The sequence below is a fragment of the Anopheles cruzii genome, chromosome 3, assembly GCF_943734635.1.
Source record: "Anopheles cruzii chromosome 3, idAnoCruzAS_RS32_06, whole genome shotgun sequence".
In the NCBI taxonomy this organism is placed as follows: domain Eukaryota; kingdom Metazoa; phylum Arthropoda; class Insecta; order Diptera; family Culicidae; genus Anopheles; species Anopheles cruzii.
Window position 1 is genome coordinate 34,662,329 of NC_069145.1, and position 10,296 is coordinate 34,672,624.

Sequence of the window (10,296 nt, forward strand, 5' to 3'; positions counted from 1 at the left end):
GAATAATACGCGTAAATACACAAAAATAAACAAAAGTCCTCGTCAGAAAGAGAAGAAATAGATAGCGTTCCTGAACTGGTTAATGGACATGTCAAAGTTCCATACAGACAAAGCGTGATTAAATGCTCTGGCAATATTGCATAATGAGCCAGGACTAGAGTACAAAATCACCTCAGCCATAAGACGCCTCCGTATAACCCACTCAGGTGATTTTGGTGGTGACTCTTAACTTTGTTTTCTGTCTTTTTTGACTCTTCTTGCATCTACAGGGTTCTTTATTTTCTAGTTTCAAAAAGAACTTTAAAACATGAAAAAATATGTTTTTAATTATTTTTTTCATTATCTTTAAGTTTGTACTTTGCCATTATGCGTCGGGATCGGAAAACAATAGAATCAATAGAAACAGCTGATTGTGATAGAATAATGTTCAATTAGTCACTCCTAATGGCTCGAAACGTATTTACGTTTGAATCTACATTTTTGCAGTATGTTTTAATATTTTTAGCACGTTGTTCTGTTAAGCGGTTCGTTTTCGTGCCAGACATTCAACTAAATGGTTGACACTTGGGTTGAGGGATATATTCGAAAACTGTAAAATGCTAGCCCGGTGAATTCAAATCTTCAAAATGGATAGCCCTGCAGTTTTAAAGCTTTCTTCTGTGATTGAATATTGTGGATATAGTGAAGAGTAACCTTAGAGGAAAACCTTAGCATAAACGAAATAAATTCAAAGTTCAACGATTGACAAAATAAATCAATTGTGTTGACTTCGTCACCTTTCTGTATCTGTCCACCTTCTTGAGGTACGCGTTGGCCGACAAAAAACAAGTGTTCGACTTGCCTGTGACGTTTCGGTCGGACTCGATCGATGCCGGAGACCGCTGCAAAGCGCCTCTAAGGTCCTTCAAAGCGCGTTCGGGACTCGCAAGTAGAAAGCAATCCCATTAAGACCGACCGAATTCGTTCCACCACATTTCCCGGCGCAACACCTTCATTTGGGACTCGCGGCGCAGGACGAGGAGCTCTGCTGCCTTACTCCTACCAGAATGGGCCACTTTGGGCCGCGGTGAGTTTTCCACGGGCAGCAGTTTTCCCGCCGTTCCTCTCCCGCTTACCGCTAAACAAACAAAATCGCGGGCCGAACGTAACGAAGGCGACCGAGCGAGACCGACCGATGGCGGGATCGAGCGAGATCGAGCGAGCATCTGGCGGGTGAGTGAGCGAGACACCCGGCACACCCGTCACCGGCCAATCACGGTCCGCCTCTCGGCCAATCCACGGGCCGTAGCAGCACCGTGAGGCACGCGCAGTCGGAAAAGTCGTCGAGTTGAGAGATGGAAAACGCACTTTTCCCGAGCGCCGGCCCCGGAGGAAACCCGTCATTCGCGTTGCTCGCCTCGTTAAGTGCGGTCGTGCCGTTCGACGGTCGTGTCTCCCAACAAACCTCTTTCGACCCCAACAACAACAAGTGGACTTCCGGTGCTGGGTGTGCGTGCGTGCCTAGTGTGTGAACTAGTGAAAAGACAAGGATAAGAAGTGTATCTTGGGGAAGTGTCACGATGAGTGTCACGGCATCGTCGGCCTCGGCCGCTGCGAAGTCGATCGTCTCGACGCCATTTTCCATAAACGACATCCTGACCCGCAGCCGACGCCGCTCGTCGGGCGATTCGTCCGGCAACGAGGACGAACTGCGGGCGTTTTACCACCACCAGCAACAGCAGCACCACTACCAGCACCACCATCGCCACCTGCCCCACCAGTTTCACTCGCGGAACCATCAGCGCAGTCCGGCGGCGCCTCCTGACGAAGCCTTCTACGGTCAGCTGGCCCTGGGATGCCTCAACAACAACAACAATGAGGGCGCGAGTGACGAAAAGACGGCCGGCGGCCGTTTCGGGGCCGTCCTGCCGCCGGCGGCACTGCGACGCGGTTCCACCGACAGCCCCATCGATATGCGCCGCTCGACGGAGAACGATTCCGGTGAGTGGGGAGAAAGGACCCGGTTGCCACCCGCAACCGTCGGGGACGGGTAAATAATTAGCCTAATGTGCGGGGACACGTGCCGTTCCGTGGCGTGAAATCAGCGGGCGGTGAATGACGTTCCTTTCGTCCTGTGCTCCGCAGACTGTGACTCACCGTCCCCGTACGCCTCTCACGTCCACGAGGTAGGGCCGGATGAGGCACCGGCGGTCGGGGTCACGCGGAAGAAGAGGTCCCGGGCGGCCTTCAGCCACGCGCAGGTGTTCGAGCTGGAGCGCCGCTTCGCCCAGCAGCGATACCTTTCGGGGCCGGAGCGTTCGGAGCTGGCGAAGAGCCTGCGGCTGACGGAGACGCAGGTGAAGATCTGGTTCCAGAACCGGCGCTACAAGACGAAGCGGAAGCAGATCCAGCAGCACGAGGCCGCCCTTCTGAGCGCGACCAAGCGCGTCCCGGTGCAGGTCCTGGTGCGGGAGGACGGAACGTACGGGACGGCGGTGCTCGGGGGCGGTCAACCCCACTACGCCGGCGGCCTCGATCCGGCCCTGCTCAACGTCTACCGACACCAGGTATGGAGAGTGCGTCCTATAGTGTGTCCTGTGAGAGTGTCCTGCGACTGACTAGCCCCGTCTCCCACACAGATACAGATGGCGTACGGCATCCCGGGCATCCCGCCGATGCCGTTCTCCTACTTCTACCCCTCCAAGCTTGGTCCCAGTGGTCCGCTGGGTCCGTCCTCGGCGGCGACGGCACCGCCGCCTCCTTGCGGTCACCACAAGTCCACCCCGCAACCTGCGTACCTGGCCGTACCGGGACCGTTGAACTTCTCGACGAGGAGTGACAGCGACGTGGAACTTCCAGATGCTTCTGGAGGTCGTGGTCGTGGCCGGTCTCGATCGCCGTCGGAACGAGGCTCGGGATCGGAGGCCTCCGGGTACCGGCGGACGGGCGGTGTGGTGCTCCTGTCCGAAGGCGACGACGAGGATGGCGAGTGCGAAAACGTGGAGATCGATTGAGGGACCTGTGTGAGGTCCGGGAATGTAAAGTGTACAGAAATAAAGTCTTGTCCCTGAACATTGCTCTCTCTGACTTCTCGACTTGACGAAGAAAGAACCTGACAGAGTTCTCGAGATTTCGAGAAGGACACTGGGGTTGGGCGGTGGGTGGCCGGGAGTAACGACGGGTCGGGTAGTAAAAGCTTACCGCACATCGTCTCGTCAGCACCTTGTTAGGCGAAGGACGGACATTTGGGCGGCCATAAAGCGCGCGCGCTCGGGAGTCGTTAAATCTCGGGCAGCATCTGGTATACCTTCCCTCACCCCTATGGGCTGGCCTCGTTAAACGGCTTGCGCAAGGGTCGCTCCGCCAGCTCCACCACGGAGGGGCGAGTGCCCTCCTCGCGGTGAGCTCCAGAGCCGGAGTAGCTCGCAACTTCGTCCGGCGGGTTTCCGGAGTGAGTTTCTCGGGACGACCCCAGCGCATTGTTTAGACGAGTCCGAGGCGACTGGGTCTGGGTGGACCAGAGAGTCGTTAAAAATCCACGGCCCCGAAGTGATAAACAAAGGACCTGGTGCGGACTCGAGCGCGCGTGTCCCAACTCTTCGCGCCCAACAACCTTCTCATCGTCCCGACACATGTGTGGCCGTGGCCGGCCGGTCCGAGATTTGGGCACGATCGAAAACCAATTATTTAGATTATCGTCGGCCCAGCTCAGCCTTTCCGGTGACCGGCGGAACAGTCAAGTGTCATATAGCTCGGTGGTGGAAAAACTAGTCCGCGGCCAACATGTGGACCATAAACGTGCGGGCTGATAAGGAGCGAGCGAGAGACAGAGCAGGCACCACCAGCAACAACCATGTAAACAATGGGGAAAAGGCATTAAATTGGTAAATTGAAGATTGAAGATCATCAGCGCGCAATCCGGGATCCGGGATTCGGGCCAGGCGATTTTGGTTCGATTTTCCGATTGACGCCGTTTCTTTTTCCGCTTCGCCCCGGTCCGACTGGCGCAAGCGATCAGTGGATTGGACTGATGTAATCCTGGTCCGCGGCGGTTGATATTCTCCAACTCGCCAACGATTGTTTCCGCCCCGGAGAACTGTTTACCCCGGGGAACCGTCAGGTCCGGGGGCTACGCAATCCACATCCGATCGAAAATGCGGACCACATGCGCCAATGTGGCGTTTCCGAGAAGTTTTTTTTTGTGCGGAAGGTCTTCTATACATGATGGCCTCTAGTCGTTGTTGTTGTTGTCCCACGTCGACGGTAATACGGGGCGAAGGTGTTACGAATGAGATCATAGTACCTCGACGACGTGGGGTTTGTTTCGCGTATGGTTAAGGAGTTCATTGACGTAGTGTGATTGAAAACTCTTTACTCGTTGTTATATCATACTGCTCGTACTTGTTATATCGAAATGTCAGCCAGGTCGCTTGACACGTGGACTCTGAATCTGAATCTGAAGTAAATAATAATAAATAACTAAATCAATCGTCTCACGGTTAGTGCGTAAAATCACTATTCCATCTACGAAAGATTGTGCTTCCGAAGAACAAGATTCTAACAACCAGTGGCTCAACAACAGAAAGCCCCAACCAAGTTCCTTCTACTTTCTTCATGTCATGCATCCTTTAGAGTACTATGAAGTGGCAGTGAAGTGCCTAAAGTTGTGCCATGCCAAAAAATCCTTTGAGCGCTATCGATCAGGTTTAAAATATCTTTTTTTTTTATTTTTAGAATAACAATGATTATTATTGTAATGTAGAGGATCATCCTTTTTGTAGTTTGGAAATTACAGGGCTTGGACTTGGACTTGGACCTATCATTTCAAGTATCAATCTTTTGGCTGAATGTCAATCTTTTGGCTTTGGCTCAAGAATCAATCTTTTGGCTGAATGCAATTTTTTGAGAATGTATCATTTAACAACAGAACAATGTGTTAACATTATTAAAACTTACTGCAAAAATGGGAATTCAAAAACGTTAACTTTCCCAGCAAAATTTTCTTCGACGACGAGGCACACTTTTCAATTGACGGCTACGTAAACAAGCGAAATTGCCGCATCTGGTGCACTGAAAACCCTCACGTAATTGAAGAGAGGCCGTCATACTAAGAAAAGGTGACCCAAGCAAAATCCAATTGCCATGGGTTCCGAAGCGGCCATCGGAACGATGATAAAAAAAATAATTTCATTGAAATCTTAATTTTTCATGTGTTTTTTAAAGTATCTATTTAATTTTTCGTTGGTAATCACGGGTAATATACTATTTTAATGATAACTCCATCATATTATAACTCAATCGATGCTTAGATCAAAGCTTTTCCCGGGAGCTGTAGTTTGCACCAACGTTTCTTTATCTCACACAGTCTGTGCACGTCAAATGGAAAGAATCGGAGACATACGATGAAAGATCAGAACTATTGCTTTATTGAAGTTCTCTTAGGGTTGTTGTCGGGTTGATTTGTTGTTGACATTTTGGGGGTCAATTTACTCGCAATTCACGTATTTTTTTACGTCAATCGGATGCCGCAGAATTAATCTGAAGCGAGTTTTTATCCTGCCAAACGTTCGGTAATGTCCTCCACCTTAGCGCAAACCAAATCCTGGCATTAAAGCAACAACATTACCGTCTATCCTTCTTCGCTCGCTCCATTCCTTGTGATGTCTAGTGATCGGAAATGGAGTCAATTAAAAAGTGATTATGAACGAGACGAACCACCACCATCGGCCATTCTTTGATCAACTTCGAACATCCTTGCCATCGATTACGGCCGCCCGAATCGATCACTCGAACGGGAAACAATGGTTCAATTAGCAATTGATATAATTTTCTTTCTTACCTCGCCCCGTAAGCAACGCCTTCGCATTCGCCATTTAATTCACTCCACCACCTTCCGCGGCGTTCGTGTCCTCCGGCGGTTTTCCACGAAGGACAATGCCGGTTGGTTAGCGCGCCGCGGCCAAAGCGAAAGCGCCGCGTATCGATACAGCGCGCCAATAATTTATGCCAATCACATCCACACACACACACTGGCAACGATTTTCCCGTTTTTATTTTCACTTTGGCCCGCTTTGGCCGGGGTGAAGAAGTCTCCTTTTGTCTACTTTACCCCGCTCAGGAGTTTTTCCGCGCGCCACGAAAGCGATTTTCTTGGCCCATCCAAACGATTAGCGATAAGTGAAGCATTTCGCCACCAATCACACGCGGGCGGGGACGAGCGGGCGGAAGTGCCGAGACGAGCGGACTGGTGTGTGTGTGTGTGTGTTTCTTTTTCTTCTTTTTCCCGGACCATCAAGCTCCGGTGAAAATAGAGCTCCCGGGGAGGAAAAACCCGGGCGATCGGCCGGAAAAAGGAAAAACTCAACCATGAAGCAACGGCTAATGGGCACCCTTTTCAATCATTTTCTCAATTGCGACACTAATTTCGACCGCCCGACCCCCGCCCCCCACAGCGATCCAATCGGCCAAAGTGGTGGGCCACGGGGTGGTGCGACACGCGACAGTGGCCGGGACGGCGATTGAGGAGCGGACCGAAGATGTTTTCCATCGATTGCCAAGATCGATCGAACGCATCGCGGCCCGACCCGAGTGCCCGGGAGCGGTGGCGCCAGGGCAGCCATTTTCTTACCGCCGGAAGGATGTGTACCGAAGGAGGAAATCGGTTCGCCCGGCGCTACTGGCGACCCAAGCGTCACCGCGACCTCTTACTGGTGCTCCGTTCGCTTGCTTCGTTTGCTGAAGAGCGCACCATTTTCCGCAATTTCCACCCTACGAGGAGGCTTTCCCCGGGGCGGGGCGGATGGGCGGGTGGTAATCTCGCGACGTAGAAAATTACCTACAATCTTCGGCTTCACGGCGTGTGGTACCTGCGACGGGTCTTATCGCAGCGCCTTTCGCCGGTTTCCGTAAGTACGGTGAAGCGACGGCGTAAGAGCTCGTCCTTGATTCCCGGAGAAAGCCGCTCACCGAGCGGTGGCGAGGGGATCGGGATAATTTACTCTTGATTTCGGTGCTTCCCACAGAACTTCTTTTGCGGACCGAACTTCGGAGCGCATCCACGGGAAATTCGCTCGAATTATTTTCACGGATTTGCAAAAGTTTACACAAGAAACGAAACCGAAAGCTGTGTGCTGTCTACACACGTCCTGTGAGCCTCGCTATTGACTGCACTGGACCACTTCGGAGCTCAGGCTGGCCATAAAATGGCCGCGAGACGGCGGATTTTCCTAATTGCCCCTAACGGGCCACTCGCGGCCAACGGACAAACAACGCTTCAAGCCGTCTATCGAAACGGTTGTCAGCCATAAAGCAGCAACAATCGAAAGTGACTCCGAGACAGAGTGCTTGTAAATATTTACTACGGAGATGGTCGTTCATTAAGAGTTTTTTCTTGGTCCTACGCCCTGCAACTGTTTTGGCCGCCGGCGGCTCCATCCAAAGTCCATCATCATAATTCATTCACTTAGCGCGCAAAATTTAGAGACTGCTTTACTGCGATGTTGCAATTGACGGTGCGGTTGCTACGCACCGTGGTTTCGTCGAGGCCGGAAACGTGGACGGGTTGGGAAATGGCGTTTCCGCCGAGTGCACCGTCCAACCCGGTCCACGGTGAGAAGGTCACTAACGGGAGTCACTCTTCCGCAGGGGCGAGCGGGTGTGTGGCCGGGTGAAATGGAAATAGTCCGCTAATGGGTTCGGAAGCGGTCCCATCGGTTCGGAAGCGGGAAACGAAGTTGGTGATGTAGGCGAATATATTTTCGTTTGGAACTTTTATTAAAGTAAAACGTGAACAAGATGTAATGAAATTCCGATCAAAATCGTACCTGATTCACGTTTCATAGGTTTGTTCTCGAATTGCTATGTGGTCGAGTCCTGTTTACTATTTATATTTGTTTCATAAAGCTTTAATCAAATCATTGTATCGAGTTATCGTGACCTGGACGCTATTTTATTGTAAACTCGTAGCTGAGTTGTTGAAGCTTGGTATTTTATTAAGGTCTCGAAGTCACGAAGATCTTGGGCTATCAATCGACGATTTTGGAGTACCAATTCTTTTTATTGACGTATAGCTCATCAGTTGATGTTGATGGTTGTCCTGGCCGTGCCTCCTCTTTAATGCAGTCCCGACTCTCTTTGAACATTTTGTACCACTTATAAAATCTTACTTTCGATAGAGTTTGCTCACCGAAGGCCTTCTGCAACATTTTCAGCATTTTGGCAGTAGAAATGTCATTTCTCACGCAACGTTTAATCAAACTGCGTTGTTGAATAGTTTCAGATATCATGAACAATTGAGGATTCTCTTTTTACTGAGTACAAATGAACCCGTATCGCAAACACCAATTAATATTTTGACCAGCTTTGAAATAAAAGCATTTGTCCTTATCGAAATCACAAACATGCTCAAACTCAAAAATCTCCTTCCAAGAGTGTTATGACAGAATTGCATACGGAAATTTGCAACACGAGTTATGCTCAGACAGCTAACATCTTAAGCATATCAAAATGTATACATATTATCCATCTGTTGATAAAATGACCCGCCAGGTTTGTCCCGTTCTGTGCTCGGATATCGTAAAGAGTTCAGGGCTGTTGAATTTTCTTCTCATTTGGGAAACGAAAGCAATCCTAGAGAAACCTCGTTCAAATCGGCCAGCGCCTGAAACTTTGTGCTGTGCCCCAAATATTGTTAAGTACCCTTTGAATATTTTTTAAATAAACTATAATTCATTAAGAGCAATTAGTGGGTCACATTTGTTGATACATCTGATGACTCCAAGAAGAGAATCAAAGCACTACTTAGCAAGTCGGTGTCACAACAATGGCGAAGGAGTTAAGAATTGATTGGTGTTAGGTTTCGAAGTACTGATCCGGAAGTAAAGCCAACCTAACTTAAGCTACTTTTTATATTAATTGAAACAGTGATGGTCAATCACTTTTTGGCCGAAGTGATGTTTGTCTTCACTTGTTGATGCAGTTCAACAGTGCAGGAAGCTATACTCTCTTTAGATTTTTGATTCAGTCGTAAATCAAATCGTGACACCAAACACATCGTGTACATAACGTCATTGTACGTTCGTTGTAATAGGGTTGTGACGATTTAAATACATTGTTTTACAGATGTGATCAAACTCCAAGAATCCATCCTCATCCGTCGCATGTAAAATATTCATCCTCCAAGATACGGTTTCGGGAAGCAGAAATCAACGGAGCGATACCATTGCTTCACGGTCTCAACCGAAGGCCTATCCGGTGTGCTCCTGCTCCACCCTCGACCGCCTCCTTCACCTTGACCCACATCGGTCCCCGTCGGGGCCACAAACCTCGCTGGGTAAACAAGGCGCACATGGATAGTTCGATAAACTGCCATTTAACCACCGTTCACTTGCCAGCGTAATAATAGGATCCGCTCGTTCGCTGACTGCCAACCGCGTTCGTCACGTCCCACGAGTGTCACGCACTACGCGCCGATGCTCGCACGCAGCCACTTCCAAGGATCGCTCGTGCGTCCCGCCAGCCTCCGGAACGCAAATGGAAACGCCGAACCGCCGGGCCGTCCACGGGTTCCACGGGAAGAAAAACGGAAGACCGCGGTCGCGGAAGCGACGTTATTTTCTTTACCCGAGACACTCGCGCAGCTCATTCGCCTATTCGTTCCGAGAGCCGGCTAGTGTTTCGCCCGGGCCCGAAGCGGTTCTCACTCTCGGTGAAGTGAAGTGAAAATTTAAAAGGCTTAACGCGAAAACCGAAGCACGGGTTGACGATCTTGCCCCTCCGCCGCCCTTCCGCTGGCCGTGTTTTCCACAGCGGCGACGACGGCGGCAGTAAAAGCACCAGTTACGCACCCAGCCTCTACGGAGAGCATCACACATGGCACACTGGCTACTGCCGCTTGGAATAACATTTCGGTTTCGAGTCCATCAAAATTCTTCGACTCCGACGCTCGTCACTGCCAGTCCCCGGGCCCCCGGAGGACTAACGGGGAACTGGGGCGGGGCGCTCTGTTTACACGATTGTTTTCTTGTACAACGCCGTAAGACAACCGTTTGCTCCATTCTGCGCTTCCTGTCGCCCGGGTTTAGTGTGAAAAAGTGGGTGAGCATCCCGAAAACTGCTAGGCCTGAACCTGGTCTGGGTAAATATTTCGAAATTATTGATGAGCTAATTCTCTGCCGCGCGGACGCCAGAATCGGTGCCAAACGCAAACGCATCGACCCGAACCCGCTCCAAGCCGACGATGCACACGGGATGGGTTCTTAAGCGTAAACACTTAAGAACGCGAGCCGCTGAAACCACGGCGACGGATGTGATGACACT

The 10,296-nt window shown here is 50.6% G+C and overlaps 1 protein-coding gene across 1 annotated transcript; it reads left to right on the forward strand.

The window, feature by feature from the left end:
* The first annotated feature begins 1,559 nt into the window (after positions 1–1,559).
* Positions 1,560–2,993, forward strand: LOC128270299 (homeobox protein bagpipe). The gene is made up of 3 exons (XM_053007701.1): positions 1,560–1,980; positions 2,125–2,546; positions 2,619–2,993. The coding sequence occupies exons 1-3, from the start codon at positions 1,560–1,562 to the stop codon at positions 2,991–2,993; spliced, it is 1,218 nt and encodes a 405-aa protein (XP_052863661.1).
* The last annotated feature ends 7,303 nt before the right edge of the window (positions 2,994–10,296 follow it).